At 33.3% G+C, this 18,276-nt stretch overlaps 3 protein-coding genes across 3 annotated transcripts; all 3 read right to left on the reverse strand.

The window, feature by feature from the left end:
* Window positions 1–1,220: 1,220 nt before the first annotated feature.
* Window positions 1,221–11,327, reverse strand: LOC126928791 (putative ATP-dependent RNA helicase Pl10). The gene is made up of 8 exons (XM_050744565.1): window positions 10,881–11,327; window positions 8,996–9,077; window positions 7,180–7,724; window positions 6,620–7,086; window positions 6,239–6,543; window positions 5,857–6,156; window positions 5,488–5,751; window positions 1,221–5,423 (listed from the first exon to the last, which is right to left on the reverse strand). The coding sequence occupies exons 1-8, from the start codon at window positions 10,923–10,925 to the stop codon at window positions 5,329–5,331; spliced, it is 2,103 nt and encodes a 700-aa protein (XP_050600522.1). The 5' UTR covers window positions 10,926–11,327; the 3' UTR covers window positions 1,221–5,328.
* Window positions 11,328–11,597: 270 nt separating this feature from the next.
* Window positions 11,598–13,399, reverse strand: LOC126928823 (60S ribosomal protein L8). The gene is made up of 5 exons (XM_050744666.1): window positions 13,313–13,399; window positions 12,883–13,030; window positions 12,474–12,615; window positions 12,041–12,354; window positions 11,598–11,831 (listed from the first exon to the last, which is right to left on the reverse strand). The coding sequence occupies exons 2-5, from the start codon at window positions 13,018–13,020 to the stop codon at window positions 11,652–11,654; spliced, it is 774 nt and encodes a 257-aa protein (XP_050600623.1). The 5' UTR covers window positions 13,021–13,030; window positions 13,313–13,399; the 3' UTR covers window positions 11,598–11,651.
* A 1,451-nt stretch (window positions 13,400–14,850) lies between these two features.
* LOC126927395 (proline-, glutamic acid- and leucine-rich protein 1-like) lies at window positions 14,851–18,156 on the reverse strand. Its single transcript, XM_050743557.1, has 8 exons — window positions 17,867–18,156; window positions 17,375–17,773; window positions 16,956–17,302; window positions 16,698–16,877; window positions 16,362–16,626; window positions 16,068–16,268; window positions 15,704–15,996; window positions 14,851–15,601 (listed from the first exon to the last, which is right to left on the reverse strand). Exons 1-8 carry the CDS (start codon window positions 17,978–17,980, stop codon window positions 15,025–15,027), a joined length of 2,376 nt encoding a protein of 791 aa, XP_050599514.1. The 5' UTR covers window positions 17,981–18,156; the 3' UTR covers window positions 14,851–15,024.
* Window positions 18,157–18,276: the final 120 nt, after the last annotated feature.

Genomic DNA, 18,276 nt, shown 5'->3' on the forward strand with positions numbered 1-18,276 from the left:
GTGATCCATCGTCTCTTATGAGGTATTTGTAACAATATTGACACTCTACAATCATTCTTCACGGAACACACAGATGTTGCGTTACCCAAGCGCAAGAAGCACATGCTATCCGCAATGCGACCGTAACTTATTACTAATGAACGTCAAGTGTATATATATTACGTATATATGTATATGTATATGTATATATATCATACACTTTATAAGGTTAAGTTGACTTCCCTTTTAAATTTCAGACACTTTATTTTTATTACTTCATTCAATAGCCGTACGACGTACAGTTGTTTGCAGATTTTTTTTCCCTACTTCTCGTATTTTTCTCGGTTCACCTAATGTAGCGTGTAAATGTGCAATTATTAATTAAGAGACCGACAAAATGGTACATTCATCGTTCCGTTTCTTAACTCTTTCACACTTTTACCATTTGCTCGCCATCTCAGTGAAGTAGATATATAGCAGTATCATTAGAGTTACAAGTGAATGATACAACGAGCGTCATTCGCCGTAGAAAAATGAAACACAGCCATTGAGACTCGTATTGAAAGCGCAATGTTATTGTGCTTTCTGCAGTTTGTTCTTTTCCTTCTTTACTCTTTCCTTTTCTTTCCTTTATTTTCTTTTTCTTTTTCTTTCTTTTTTTTTCCTTTTTCGCTCTCCTCTATACACGTCTTGTCTGCGTTCTCGATTCAACGACAAGCGACGCTTCTCGATTAAATAACATTCATAAAAGTTAGAAGACATTTTTTTTGCCATCCCACCTAGTTTTGCCCACGAAAATTTGCCACCTACGCGTGTGCTCTTCGTTTTCTATCTCTCTCCCTTCTCTCGTTTTCTTTCTCTCTCGTTCTCTCGTTTATTTTCTTTCTTCCCTCGGCCTCGCAATCGTCTCACGCGCATACGATAACTCAATGCTTCTTTTTCTTTTCCCTTTGAGTATTAGTATTTTATCCTTTCTTTTTACCTTAAACAGAAAATTGCTCGAGGTAGACACACAATTAGCGTATATAAATCTTTTTGTTTTTCACCAAGAGCAAATTGAACAAGATTCGAGTTTTCAAACACGCGTAACGTAAAAAATTACGAAAGAAAGAAAACTATGATCTACCGCACGCAACAATTCTATTCGGTAGCAATTTACGTTTACCAATTATATTTTCATCTTTTGTCGACATTGTTGCGTGTTGTACAGAGTAACATATGGCTTACAATTGTTTTTCCTCTCTCTCTCTCTCTCTCTCTCTCTCTCTCTTTCTCTCCCCCTCTCTCTCTCTCTCTCTCTCTCACTCTCCCTCTCTCGCTCGTATGTGTGCTTTGTAATTGCGCATTCTTTTCGTAATAATGATTGCAGTCACAGTCAAACGCCACTTTTTTTTTTTACATAATATGTAATGATTACTATATTCGTAGCCCCTCACATTTCTTCGCACTACACTTTAATCGATCTTTGTCTAATCATTCCACTCTGCGTAGATCCATAAATGTTTTCTAAGGCTGCTCGTCCGATATACTTTAGAGGACCAAACAATATTTAAAGGTATTTGTACCGTACAAATGTGACTGTCCTTTCGAGAGATGTAACATAAAAAATAAATACTTAACACACGTTAATAAATAGTCTCGTTTATTATACCACTTTCCTATTTCCTCTAAAGATGCTAATACGTCCTAAATCATAATACCGTACTTGAATTTATACATTTACCAGTTACGAAACGGTGGACATCTGACTATCGCATAGATATATTTATCAATCTTTTTTTTTCTTTTTTTTAAATATGAAACATACGACAAATAGCTACACATCGTTTAGATTCGATCACGATACTCGAACACCTGTTGGTTCACAATATACAAAAGGAAAGAGGAAAAAAAGATAATAATACACATGGAATTAATGACATTGTGATTGCTCGGCGGTCAACATCACTCTGTTATGTATAAAAATAGCGTTATAACTAGGAGAGAAACAAGTATGAAAATACTTTCGTGTATAGTTGTTACTTGCATAATCTCTGTCCACCACATTATTCGTAAATGAACATATTACTTCCAACTGCACAAGATTAATAATTTACACCGACACGTCATATGTATTCGTTGCCTGAGTGAACGATTGGACAATAGAATCCAGAATTTCTTCGATTTCATATACATAGCTATAGAAATTTTAACGGGGGATCTACAATAGAACACTGTCGGAGACGACTGCGGGTTTTTATCGATTACGAATCTCGCGAAGAAACGAGAGGAAAAGAAGATAAATAAATATGCGAAAGGAAAAATTCGGGATAATAGTGTCCAAAAGTCACCTATTTTTTCTTTTTTTTTTTTTTGTTTCTTTTTTTGTCTGTTTTCACCTATCGCAGTAAAATAACGCAACGCAATACAGCAAAGCCGTTATGCAAAGTTTGCGCATATAGTACCACCTACGAAATCGACGTAAACATTTTTATCGAAAGGAGATGAAGTAGTAGTAGTAGTAGTAGTAGTAGTAGTAGTAGTAGTAGTAGTAGTAGTAGTAGTAGTAATAGTAGTAGTAGTAGTAGTAGTAGTAGTAATAGTAGTAGTAGTAGTAGTAGTAATAATAATAATAATAATAATAATAATAATAATAATAATAATAATAATAATAATAATAATAATAATAATAATGATGATGATAATGATAATAATGATAATAATGATAATAATGATAATAATAATAATAATAATAATAATAATAATAATAATAATAATAATAATAATAATAATAATAATAATAGTAATAATAAAAATAATACGAACAATAGCGATAGTGGTACTAGTGATAGTGATAATGGTACGGCATGATCTACTATCTCTTAAATAGACTAAGGTCTAACTGAACAATTGTGCCGTAAAATTGTACACTATATTAACAGAAAAGTGACCGATCACTTTTCGTTGTGAATTCTTCTTGTAATGTTCTTGGCAGGGCCTCCGAGTTGATAAACGGACTCGACGATAAATCAATCATATTAGAATTTGAAACCACACGCATCAATCATGGTCGGAAGCCAACAATATTATTCGTATAACACTATTTGAAAGTTCTAGTTGAAATAATTATTCCCCGTCAAAGAGGCATTCACACCTTGGTCCACTGTCACACGGCATACGATTCACGCACGCGATTGCACTATAAATCTATTAATATAACAGGTATAAGTATGACATGTCTAAAAATCCTGTCAGTTGTCACACAAATTGAATTTGTACTTTTTCTCACATAGATTAGGTAAGAATCCGACATGTTTGCACAAAAGATATCGACATTCTACAAAGCCCTACCAACATCATCGATCAGTAATGACGCGTTCCACCGTTATTATCTATTATTAATGCGCGTTTATTTTAAGTAGAAACAATGCCCCAAAAACGTGTTTTTAGGACTGTAAGAGGCTAGCGTTCAGCCCTCCCCGATCGGACAACAGCCACGTTGTTCTTGATGTTCTATTCACTTTTAACGACTTAATATTTCCATCCTCTGCTCAAACAACTGAGCTCATGCCTTCCGGACATTCAATGCCGATTAATTAATACATTTAATATTTGTATTTCGTTAAATTGTTCATTTATCAATTCGCATGGAAATTGAATGTCACAAGATCGTTCGGTATCACAGTCGTTTTTCAATTATTTTAATGTTTATGTATTTACGAATATTACTTAGTATGTATATATATATATATATATATAGCGTACTGATAAATACAGTTATAAAATATGAGTGCGCCTTTATGCATCCTTATTTTCAAAGGGCCTGCTTTTTGTATATTTTTCTTCCTTTTTTACCCCCTTTTGTCTTGTAAGGTTGAGCCAACAAACAACGTAATGTATATTTGCTCTTTGTTCTTATCTCTTTTGAAGTTCCCTTCTGTAACTGCAACCGTATATTTTTACCCGTTTTTTCTTTTTTGTGTTCTTTTGTTCTTTTTTTTTTTCTTTCTTTTTTCTTCTTTTTTTTTTTTTTTCTTTTGTAAGCTTTCTCGTTCTAGAGCACTCGCATTCAGTATTGCGATCTAAGATTTTGACCACCGCACCAATTTTACAGGACAACGTCTTTGTTACGTTTAGAAATTTTAATTAGAGTACGTTAAAATTCAGGTACAAATATACCTGACGTTTGCTGAAAATGTTCAGCCTACTCTAAATACAATGACCCAACTTTTAAATAAAATAACTCTTTGAATTAAAAGAGTTACAGAAGCAAGAAGTTTACAGCATCAGACTTTTAAACTTACTTATATATTAACAGGACGTGACAGAAATATAAACGAGATTTCTAAAAGTACCTTAAGACGTAGCCTGTGTGTCCCTTTCATAACATCAAAGCTCTCGACTACTGAACACTTAACGCGATTTAGTCGATTAAACCATGATATCGCCGGCGCAACGTCGTCTGTGTCTGGGGACGGCAAAACAACAAAGTACCATTCGTCGCTGGACTATAGTAAATTTAAAACAGGAATCGTGACGAAATCTATGGCGATGGCGATATGGCGTATCGTAGGCGCCTAGTCAAATATAGGTGCGTTAAAAACGAAGTAAGGAGGAAAATGGCGCCACTGGTATTAAATTAAATTACACAAGGTACTGGCCATTCAGGCGAGAATAATAAAGCACTTGTGCATTTAAAGCTCTATGATTACACGAATCTAGACGCCACACGATTCTCGAAGATACGCCCACCACGTCCTTCAAAAATTTTAATAATGAAGCCACAATGAGCCCCATAGTCTCGACAGGAGTTCTAAAAAATTTCACTAAGTTTCTTCACCTACTACGCGTCACATCGTTATACCGTAGCTAGGCATTAACGACTGTTCGATTTGATTCATTAATTCAATATACTATTTGTGTTGTTCAACACGCACGGCAACGAAACTTTGCATGGATCCTACATTTCTCTCCAATAGCTGACAAATCCTGATAACTCTTTCCCTACAAAATGAATTCATCATCTTCGGTATCGTACGATGAATTCCTTTCACAGTTCTTAATGCTGAAGATTGCATTCTGGATTTGTCAATCGTGTTTCGTCGCACGCGAATAAAAGTATTTATGGAATTGAATAAACACAATTATTTTTTTTCCTTTTAGTTTGAAAATTGTAGTGCACAGGCAGTCAGCGAATGTGATTTGTTTATACGTGATACTGTCTTTTCTTGTATATACGTATACGCGCGCAAATACGTGCGTGTTGTACCCGATGTGTATGTCGTACGTGTCTTTCTTACATATATTTGAATTTACGTGTACAGATAGTAATAATGGTAAAAGTGAAAATAGAAATGGCGATAATGATTTTTACTTGTCCCACCAATCAGGATCATTACCGCTGACATTGTTAGCAGAACTATTATACGGGCTGTTATAGTTACCTCCGTAATTGCCGTAACTTCCTATAAGAGAAAGAATGATTTATACGAAGTTTTCATTAAATTACAATAATGAACATTTACGAACCTCCGTAACTGCCAGGCCTATTGGAGGAACCGTTATTACGGGCAGATCCGGAACTTGGTGTTTGACGATAATCTCTAGCACCAAACCCGCCGCTAAATCGGCTTTTAGTACTCCCAGGCCGACGAGATCCACCTCCAGAATATCTTGCTTCAGAGAACATATCGTCTAACCAAGGTGGGAGTTCCTGATTAGCTTCGATTAGGAGAGACACCAAATCGCGCACCAAGTTAATATTCTTGCTGTTGAAGAATGACGTTGCTAAACCTGTCGCACAAATTACATTTGTACTATCATCAAACATCGGACAACAAAGGGTAGTAAATGCGTGTAATAATAAATATATCATAAAGTAAAAAAAAAAAGACTAACCTAAATTTCCCATACGACCAGTACGGCCAATTCGATGAACGTATTCTTCAACATCTCCCGGTAAATCGAAGTTGATTACGTGCTTCACATGTGGAATATCAAGCCCACGGGCAGCAACAGCGGTAGCGACAAGTATTGGCGCTTTACCAGCTCGGAAGCGACGCAAAGCCTCTTCCCGTTCACGTTGTGTTCGATCACCATGAATGCTAGTCACCGGATATCCCATTTGATGTAAATATTCTTCCAACATATCTGCACCTTTCTTTGTTTCCACAAATACTAGAGTCAATGACTCAGCAGCTAAAATAAAAAGATAATTGTTAAAGTTATACATGTAAAACATACACGTATTACACGATGTTTCGCAATTTCGATTACGTACAAGAATCTGAGTAGTTGCCAGCTTGAAGAAGGTCAAGCAAATAAGAACGCTTATCATGTTCTTCCACCCATACGATTTTCTGAGTAATATTTTCAGATGTAGAACCAACACGGCCTACAGCTAAAAAGATATAGTTACTGAGGAAGTCTCTTGCTAACATTTGAATTTCTTTCGGAAACGTAGCTGAAAACATAAGTGTCTGCCTTTCCCCAGTAGGAGGCATTGTGTCCTCCTGGACTATACGTCTTATTTGTGGCTCGAAACCCATATCCAACATACGATCTGCTTCGTCCAATACTAAATATCTGAAAAGAAAGATTAAACATTAGACACTATAAATTGGACGTTCGAGATTAATAATAACAGAAGTTTTATACATACCGGCAATTATGCAACCCAATTTTACCTCGTCCTAACATATCTACAAGGCGACCAGGTGTTGCAACAAGAAGATGACAACCACGATCTAATTCTCGCATTTGATCTACAATGTTCGAACCACCATAAACAACAGCAGGACGCATACGTGATCTATATGCGAATTTCCGCGCCTCGTCATATATTTGCGTGGCAAGCTCTCTTGTAGGTGCTAGTACTAGACCAAGAGGGAAATGTTTACGCTTTCCAGAAGTATTGGCCGGAGGTGCACGTGGCCCGCTTTCATAAATCTGATTTAATATTGGCACTAAAAAGGCCGCTGTTTTACCAGACCCCGTTTGGGCACAGGCCATAACATCACGGCGCCCGATAATAATCGGTATCGCATATTTCTGTACTGGCGTGGGTTTATCATAACCAGCCAAAGTAATGCTATTCTTTATTATCTCCGTCAGCTTAACTTCGTCAAACTATAAGAAGAAGTAATTTAGTAAGTAAAATAACTCATTTCTAGTTATAAACTATATGTGCGCAATTCAATTGTATGCAATTTTAAAACTTACAGATGTGATGTGTGGAGGTATGTTATCCCCGGTAGCCTCAACTGGGATATCCTCATATTTACTAAAGTTAATGCCAGTATTGCCAGTACCAAATAGCTCCACCTCCAATCGCTCATCTCTGGAAGTGGGAATTGTCCAGTCGATTTCAGAGTTTGTTCTACCTCCCTCTCTATCGTCCTTCCATCTACCACCCATTCTGTGATCGTTTCTGCTGTCTTGCCAGCGATCGTTTCTAGGTTGATCCTGCCAACGATCATTTCCAGAATTAATTTGGCGATCTCGCTCTCGGTCACGGTCAGAATTGGCATATCTATAATCTCTTCCATTTTCTTGATTGGCACTACGTCTGTTGCGCCCACCAAAATTCCCGAAATTTCCAAAGTCGACATCACGAGGGCGTGTATCTCTGTAGGCTGAACCACCTCTTCCCCTATCACGATCTCTATCCCTTTCCCTTTCACGATCGCGATCTCTTCCTCTATCTCTATCGGAATATGGTCTTGAGTTGGAAGAAAAATGGTGATCACCGCCAGAAGGCGCGTTACCTGTGGACAAATTAATATTACAGTCCTTATCTTCTTTTTATTATTATTATTATTATTATTATTATTATTATTATTGTTATTATTATTACTTTTTTTCTTTTAGACGATATCGTTTAAATAATAAAACTTTTTATAAAATAGCACTATACCAAGAAGCTCTACTGACTCATATATCTTTTCAGTAGCAACATTTTTTAGATACTTATTCAATATTTGATATTATATTTGCGTGTTTACAATACAAATTCTATATACATACTCTACATAAATAAACTAATACAAGTAATAAAAGTATAACATAGTAGAAACATCAACAGAATCATTTCAAAATATGATGTTATATATATATATATATATGTCGGGTTGACGTTAAGATTAAAGTTAGGGTTAAGGGAGTGAAACGAATCCCCCCATTGGCATTAGATGTAATCATTATGCAATAGAGGAGATATTTACTAGTGCAAATATGATTATGATAGAATTTGACAAGTAATCGCTATAATTAGATACTCGAGAAGCTAATGACAATGATCCTAGGCTCAATAATGAATCCGCGGTCAACGGGATGACGTTAATTGGTCAATTTCCATGTTGGTGGTTAGAGAAGGATGTTATCCGTCCTTGGGGAAAGTTGCTAGTGGGAAGCGTCGTTCGTGGAAAGATAGATTTCTCTTATCTTCCCGTAGTTGGGACACAGGCTATTTGTCTGTTTGAAGGACTTTGTATAACTGAAACTTAATATTCGTAACGGGTCCTCGGTCAGCTAAACATATACTGTGAAGATGCGTTGACATCTGGCAATCATCTTACCCGAAGGACAAAGTCTGCGTGTGGCGAGCCACGGGACAGAAATCGTTGAAATGTTTACCGTCGTGCCCCGTCCCAAGTATTTCTTTTAAGGAGAGCTATAGAGTCACTTCATGCCTTTGTTAGACAAAACGTTCATCCCTTGACCGCGGCTACGTTCGGCGACTGGTGATCGCCTCGAGCCGAGCTCACTATCATAAATTTCAAATAAATACAGTCAGATCGAATGACAACAATTTCTTAATACGGCTATGGTGGAATCTAGATTACAGTACTAAGGGGTCTTCCCAAAGTTCCAAAAGATAGGTTCCGGTGTTCTTTCATCTCCGACATATATATACATACATATATATATATATATATATATATATATATATATATATATATATATATATATATATATATGCACATGCAAATTAAAAATAAAGCATAGATATAATGTAATAAGAATTTAGAAGACTCACTTCCAGATTTATTTCGCAAATGCGGTGCTACGTAGCGACCCCCACTCGGTTGGCGGGAGCCCTGCAAGTCCAGACCAGCTAACTAAAATATAAAGTACAATTATTTTTAAATCTTCTTTATTCATAATATACAACAGTAATGAGCGAACTCTGGATTTTTTGAAAATATAACACGTAAGTACTTTACTATGAAATTATTTAAATGAAATTGTTTAAATTATGTTATATATGTACGCAAACACATGATTTGTTAAACCAAAATATATCAAGAAACACTATTAATAATACAAAACATATAACTGGAGCAAATTAAACAGAAAATCAAATTTGATTAGTTATTTCAATTAATTTAAAATAAGTAAAGCAATTAAATGTAATTTAATTGAAAAAGCAAATATAAACTATAAATATATGTTATTTAATAAACATAAAATTATATTATATACAGATAAGCGATTGTTTAAAAATTAAAAATCCTATTTCTTTATCACTATGAAAGGTTTGGTTATCATCTTGCATTTCACTGACAATTTACATCACTGTTTCTAGTAGCCAAGAAACCGATACGAGAAATATCATGTTGACAAATTAAGTAAAATACAAAAAGTAGCAAATAGATCATGTTTAATATACATGAACGTAAATAATTATAATGATATATATAATAAGACAAACTAGTCTTTGATCTAATATACAAAGTTGATAAAAGATATTTCATTGAGGTCAACAAATGTTATTTGTCACATGTCACACAATAAAAACTATAATGACAACAAATAAAAGAATCCCTACCTTCATAAAATAAATGTATAGTGAAAAGAAATTTTAAAATGATGTAGCACTTTTTAACGAAATCAATTTACTTATGAAAATAGTACATGGATGAAAGTAAATACGAGATAACTAATAAAATTAATTGTTTGATTGACACGTCAACAACAGATTTAGGTTGTATATTACCTTCTATTTTTAATAACAACCGCAAACAATTATTAAATATTCTGTCAATTTCCAGACCTCAATCTATGTATACATTTATACAAGAAATCAAAAACAAAATTAAACAGCGTCCGATTGATGAAGATAGAAACAAAAAAAAAAAAAAGAAAAGAAAAAAAAACAGACCTAACTATCGATACGATATAACCATGGGAAAGATATATCTTAAATTTAAATATTAGGAAACAAACAGAACATATACCTATTTGATATTTATACGCTGTCATAAATGTTACTACATATGTATATATGATAATATATAGAAATTATTTTATAGGGTATATGCTGAAATTTGTCACTAAAATGTATGTATCTTCTTGTTCTTATTAATAGAATATCAAACGTATTGCTTGTTTTATTAGATAATGAATTATTTACTGTTAAATAAGCAATTATTAGTTTAAAACTCATATCACATCTATGACAAATTTAAACAGTGTGGATGTTGTTCTCTATTCCTTAAGCAAATGAAGCTTTTAGATCCGGTGTACCCTCAATTTTATACGGAATTATGTATTATATGCAATTCATCTAATCATAAGAATTTGAACATGATAAAAGAACAATGTTAGAATGCGTCACGGCACGAGGTTCGCTGTTCCCGGAATTGGTTGCCGCCATTACAAAGCTGTACGTCACAAACCAACCCGACGATGATCCAAGTCTACAAACTTTTTAATGTAGGAAAGATGTAAGAATGATTGATTCGCAGAAATGCAGGTTATAAAATAATACTTACGGACAGTCACGCATGATTATATGAAGAAAATCTTTAGGACGGTACAAGACAACAAAAGATTCGAGTAGAAAGGATAAAGAAAGAAATGGTAGATTGAAACGAGGCTTGGCCTGTCAAAAATATAACAAAACCGCTAATTTTCTTTACCTGCTGCTCTAGACCTGATCCATTCTGGTTGGCTGCATTACTCATATTACTCCGCCTCGGTGCGTATTTTTCGTGGCTCTGCCGCAGAAGCTCTTTAGCTATTTCTCACCTAGACAATCACTAAGCAAAAAATTTCAATTGTTCGTTCCGTTTTTCTTTCCTTTCGTTTCTTGATGAGCTAAAAACGAAACTTGTCGACTAAGTCAAGTATTTAGAGTTACAGTTTCTGCCTGTCGATATTTCGATACAAAGAAAATTCGAATACTGGCTACGATGAAAGGCCTCTGGCCACACTTGACGTCGACGCAACAAAAATGGCCGAGCGCCGAAATATCGCTAGCAAAATGGCTGACGACTAATATCCGCCGGATATCGACGCAACTAAAAGAGCAGACTTTGCTGGACAATTTTCTGTTTGTTTACCATTCCCACTACTCTAGCGTATTAAAGTTTGGAACAAAATTTACAGCTTATACATGATGTTAGAATGGAATCCACGAACACATTGTATTACTTATCTAATTTATTATCGGTTGGTACCCGTGTTCGACATATTGACTACGTCCAAATTTCATATCAAATTGCTGCGCTAAATTCAGGTCCCATTATTAAATATACTAGAAAAATAAAACTATAGGATCACTATTCAATACTTTTGTAAAATAATTCTTTCAATGACATGAATCGAACGGCAACGGGAATAATATTATGACAGAATAATTTTTTTAAACATTTTATTGTATAGGTCTCAGGGTTTAATCAATCTTTAATCTAATCGTCTTTCTTAGTGTCGGTCTTTCCACCACGAATTCTTCCTGTACGACGAGCGGCAATAAGACCGATCTTACGACCAGCGCTAGTTCCACGTTTAACTGTGGATGCTTTACCAATATGTTGATGGTTACCACCACCATGAGGATGCTCAACTGGGTTCATAGCAACACCACGAACCTGTAAATAGGGAAAAATATTACAGACCCAATACCGTGATGCCACACCATATTATAGAGATTAAGCTGTAGGCTTGCTCAGTTTAAAGATTTTCCACAACAAATTGTTCAGGTTTCAAATGTCTAAAGACCATCATCGACAAACATTTTTCTAATAAAACGTAAAAATCTGCACATATTGTATTTAGTAATGTAAAAGATAAACTGTACCTTAGGCCAGCAATTTCTCTTTGCCTTGTATTTATGATATGCTCGACCAGCTTTAAGAATTGGTTTATCAATACGTCCACCACCAGCAACAATACCAACCATTGCTCTATTGTTGGATGGTATAACCTTTTTAGCGCCAGATGGTAATTTCACTCTGGTTTTCTTTGTATCGGGATTATGAGCTATGACTGTAGCATAATTTCCTGAAGCCCTCGCCAATCGACCCCTGTCGCCAGTTTTTTCCTCCAAATTACAAATAATGGTACCTTCAGGCATTTGACCAACAGGCATCACATTTCCAATTTGGAGATTTGCTGCAACATGAAATATTCCATATTATTGATTTATACCAATACTTTTTCCATATTTCTTCCTTTCATAAATAATTCAATGCATCCTAAATAATATATCCTGGCTAAAGTTCTTCATTTACCTTTTCTCCCACAATACAAAAATTGTCCAGTATACATTCCTTCGGGAGCAATAAATAATTCTTTACGGGTTTTGAACTTGTACGGATCTCTGAAATGAACAACGGCTAATGGTGCTCCACGACCAGGGTCATGAATGATATCCTGCAAATGTAATCATTTTTAACAGTAGATCGTAATAAATTTTTAAAATATAACTTTTATAAAAGCGCATAATAGCGTCAGAAAGAGCCTCTAGTAGTTATTCATCAGATGTCTATTCAGAAGTAGACAAACTAGAATTCATCATGAACGTGAATATAACTTCCAAAAAATGAAAATACAGTAAGAATCTACAGTAAAAAGGAAAAATGAAAAAAGGAAAAAACAAAGTTAACTAAAAATATTATAAAATAAAAAAATTGAACGAACCTTCACAACACCTTTGATGTAACCATGCCTCTCGGAGAAATCCAAGGAGCGAAGTTTTGGTGCTCCCTTTCTCCTTTTTGTATGGGATCTGAAAACAGATCCAGCTCCTTTACGCTGAGCACGAATCACTCGACCCATGATTCAAATCCTATACACAAAATTACATAAAACGTTAAATTATTTTGCTCTTTCAATGCTAGAAACAGTGAAAAACGTGACACTATGTGTTATTCTCGTAGCGTAACAACATAACCTCCATAACCGATACAATCAACATTTAACTTAATTTTCTTCCCCAAAAGTAAAATATTTACAGAAACGTCTACAAAACTAACAAATGTGTTCTAATAACAATTGTTCTATAGCAGATGCATTTTATTTTTATAAATTTAAGAGGATTTTAAATGTAATATAATCACGAGTCACATACCAACTGGACCGATATCGAACAGAGAAAGACACAACCGGAAATCACGTCAACGTGTAAAGTTTAAATTGGTTGCACTGCCTGCCCCGCTGAAATGTTTGATTTTAAAAACTGAAATGTATCTTTGACGAAACGATACTTGGTATAGATTTTATTATAAAAATAATAATTTAATAATTGTTAATTTTATAGTATTGAGCATTTATATACTACTGCTCTGTGCGTGTGTGCGCGCGTGTATGTGTGTGTATAGAGACTCACACTTGTGTTACTTATCAATACCAAGAATACTTAGAGAAACGGATGTTCTGACTATTGTAATGCAAGCATGCAAAATGTGTCGACACGTTTGCATAATATTCTCAAGTTTAGTTTTAATTTGTATGCGTGCTTTGATTTTATCAAAATGATTTAAATGAAAATAGTAATTGTATACTCATTCACTGCCTTTTTTTGCTTCTCGCAGTTCATGTTTTAGGTCATATCGAAATATTTTCTTTATCAACAAAATTTTACGAAATATGATCTTTCGTAAAACTTAAATTATTCCAACCAAATTATACCAATTTAATTTAAAAGCTGACGCATATTAATGATATATATTTCAACAATAAAACTTTATCACTATAAAATATATGTATGTGGACATCAATTTATCAACTCATACACCCTGTAATAAGGATTGCAGGACTTAACTTAATAAACATGATAGTGTTATCACTAAAAGTTTATTTAAATTACACTCTTTTACTAAACGAAACATGCTCATTAAATAAGGAAGTAAAAAAGATCATTATTCCGTTTAGAGACTGATTCCTCTGCACTTGAAAGGTGAAATTAATGCCACGAAATAGGAACCACCGTGTTTCCAACTTAATATTAATTAACGACAAGAGAATTACAAGATGCGCAGATTGTAATGTAAGATTTTTGAACATATTAATAGTTATGTTCCGAAATTCTAACGATGGATGTCCGGCATTAATATTTTCGTACATGGGGGCGGTTTTACTAGAGATTCTGTTCGTCAGTATGAGATAAAGGATATAATTGAAAGAAAAATAATACAAGTTGTGTCGATTTAATATAGATTGGGTTCATTTGATAATCAAACTACAAATAAGTACCTAATTTATTAATGTAATTATTATAATATTTATTTTCATTGTATGACAGTAAGACAGAAAAAGTACTTTTCATACATTATGTTACAGATTTATGTTAGGATTTTTAAGTTGCTGGACGAGGGAATTACCGGGTAAAATAATGGCATATTCGACATTATGCTAGTGATTAAATAAGTGGAAGATTATATAGAATATTTTGATGAACATCAAAGAAAGAGTTATACCATTTGGTCATGGTACAGAAGTTAGCGATGCCTTTACGTTCGCATTATCGAAATTATCGAGAAGTAAGTGATTGTATATACAATTATAAAATTCTCATAATGATGCTCTATGATTAAAAAATATCTATAACGAATTTTAAAGAACGAAACAAAAATCGTAAAAATCAGTGATTTGATAGAAAGTACAAAATATGAGAAATTAAAAACTATATTTCGAAAGAAATTTCAGCAGCCAAATATATAATCCACAAGTACAATTCTATGTAAAAGATTAAAATATTATAGCTATATGTACGTAACGCACGGAAAGCATAAAATAACAATAGATTTATCGCGAACATTAAGATGTTCAAAATGGATGTGATTAACTGTCATTCTTTGGTATATCCTGGAACAATTGCAATATTTCTTCTTCCTCTTCTCCTTGCGCAAAATGCTCTTTATTTACTTCAGATATTCCAGAAATATTTTCGGAGCTACGCTTAATATCTCCTGTTGTATTCGTATTTTCAATACAAATACCGTCAGTTTGTTTAATAACGTTCAATGATGACATTGATTTCGGTATTTCTGTATCACTAGTCACGACTGTCATTGAAGCAGTTTCATTTACCGATTCGTCAGAAATTTGTGCAGCTTGTTCACTTTCTACAATATCTTTATTCTGTATCGTGACTATTATTTGTTCTTTTATCGTGTTATCTTGTTCTTTTACAATATCTTTGTTTGTTTGTGTAATATGCAGTTTATCTTTAGTAGGATTTTCTGTCCCAGGTTCAACAATTTCATTATGATGTGAATTTGTAACTTTTAATTTTTTATTTGGCGATGATTCTACACGTTCGTCTGCAATAATTTCAATAAAAGGTGAAAGTACGTTTTCCATTGTGCTATGTCCTTGTACAATTTGTTCATCAGTAACAAATTCCTTTTGCACTGTCCTGAAAAATATATATAATTTCGATTTAAAATCTAAATTATAGAAAACTATCCGCTATTGACATTAATATTCTTAAGCAAATATATGAACTCTTAAAACTTACTCTACTTGAGTCAGTTGAATAGGTGGAGCATGAGGATGCGTGATTTTTTCAAGTTCGGCCAATGCCACTTTAGCTTCTTGAATAATATGTAAATTATTATCATTCAAAGCCATTTCAAATATCTCTAGAGAGTATTGCGTAGGTAAAGGCGTTAAGGAATGTGGATTCATTTGCAGAGCTCTCAATACTCTAAATAGTAACAAACGACAGTGAGTATGTTCTTTATAAAATTTTTGTTCAGTTGTACTCAAATAACAGTCATATAGCAAAGGTATTACAATATTTTGTACAGTCTAAAAAAAAAGAAACAATTATTACATCCAGCATCAAGCTTTATAACAAAATATGAAAATAGAAGGCTTACCTTAAAAAATGTTTGTTTTAAAAGAGTTCCACTATTGAAAAATATATTTTGCAATACATCAAGAGCCATTTTACATACATCCGTATCTAGATAATGCTCTTTATTAGAAGCAATTCCATTACTCAAATGTATACCCTTCTCATATTGACTATCTCGGAGACGCTTCAATGCTCTTTTTGATAAATTCTGTGTTTTTTGAATCTGTGACACCAATTTATCCGTTAAACAAGTCAATTAAGTTTGTATTATATTGAAATACAATTAAATTTTTGTTAAATGCTATTATAAACTCACAGTCAATAAAACACGATGTTTTTCTGGTACAATATCTTTTAATATAGAAGAAAGATATTCATCCGCAACTGTCTCTATACCAGATAATGAATTAGTATTCATTAACCAAGAGTTCAGACATTTATAAACAGATATCCTTACATTTCTAAATGGTTTGTTTCTACTAATCGTTATTTGGTTTTCTAAAGCATTCTCTGTCCATTGCAATGTTTGAAGAAGCAGTTCCAATATCGTCGAACCATACGATATTAACTGTTCTTTAAATCTACATATTTGAAACTCATATAAATTTCATTTTAACAATAGTTTGCTATTTCAAACTTATAATATTCTTACCCATTTATTAGTGAATTCAAAACATCGAATAAAGCAATATGTAGTTTTGGTAAAATAAGATATAAAATCTGTTCTTTAACAGAATTTTGATTTTTTATGTTTGACGGTTGTATCGCTAATCCTCTACATACAACCTTCAAGATCTCATGTGGTAATACTAAATTTTTGTCATCAAATCCACTATAAAGTTTAGACTATTTAAACAATCTCCTTTTAATATATTACATACAAACTGACATTTGTAAATTATTCTCTTACCATAACATAAATGATAAATAAGAACACAAATTCGAAAATCTTTGTTTCTGCATAAAATAGAATTGAATGATATTCTCTTCTGATATTTTAGGTAATTCTAATTTATCCCATATGTTCACATTTTCTAATTCTGTCAAGTTTGAAAATAATTCATCCATTATTACATGCAAGCTATTGCAAATAAGTGCTTGGTTATATATCCATCCAGTATAATTTGGTTTCGAAGGTGGAGGTTTAAACGAACGCTCGGTTGCTTTTGCCAGAAGGGCATAGCATTTTGCACTGGCACAAACCAGATTTTCTTGCGTAGAATCCACTTGTAGTAGTATAATTTTTTTTATAGTCACCTGAGATATTAAAATATTTCACGCTAAATAAATATGTCTATACTGTCTGCGATAATAAAGAAGATCGACTACCTGAAAACGTTCACAAACTTCTGGATATCGATGTAACAATACAGCAATCAAATAATATACTGGACCACATTTCGTTTCTGTACTCAAGTTACTAATTACATTGATAAGCTGCTTTACATTTTGCATAGATACTTGTTTCTGTATCTCGGGAATATCTTTTGATTTGATAATCAGATGTCCAAGAACTTTACAAGAAATGGATAACTCTTGTGGCGTACTATGGATACTATCTAATACTTGGGTAGCTTTTGACATCCATAGTATGCAATATTTTAAAAGAATATCTTTCGAGCATTGTGGTAAGATAGTGTCCAAAATTAATAAACCTTTGCATCGAGATTGTGATTGATTTAAACAGGTATTTACGGTCGATACAATGACATTCTGTACTTTTTCAACCTAAAAATAGAAACGTACATTGCATATTATACATATATTTGGAAAAAGGGTGGTGTATCAAGTGTAAGGTTATATTCAAAAACATAATTTTACCTCTTCTACATCGAATGGTATATCTCCGTTAAAACATACTAAGTGTTGCAAGAATTCTTCATACTCTTTTGATTCATGATCAAAAAAATTAATTAATTCCATTATTGTCGCCATTTTATTCCTATAACGATCCACGTGTTTTTGGCAAAATCGCAAGTGAGGTTAATTATAAGGGAATCTAGCTATGAAGTATGTATAATATTTTCTATGTACAATACAAGAATCAAACGAGTACACAATAACTATATTTAACCATAACTGCATTTTGCATTTCTGATATAATTCGACGTGATTGGAAAGAAATAAAAAATTTAATTTTTAAACATAAAGTAATTATTATATATATTTAAAAAATGTACATATTTGGTAAAAAAAAAAAAAAAAAAATACATATATACACAAAATAAATT

Source organism: Bombus affinis, chromosome 2 (assembly GCF_024516045.1).
Source record: "Bombus affinis isolate iyBomAffi1 chromosome 2, iyBomAffi1.2, whole genome shotgun sequence".
NCBI classification, from domain to species: Eukaryota; Metazoa; Arthropoda; class Insecta; order Hymenoptera; family Apidae; genus Bombus; species Bombus affinis.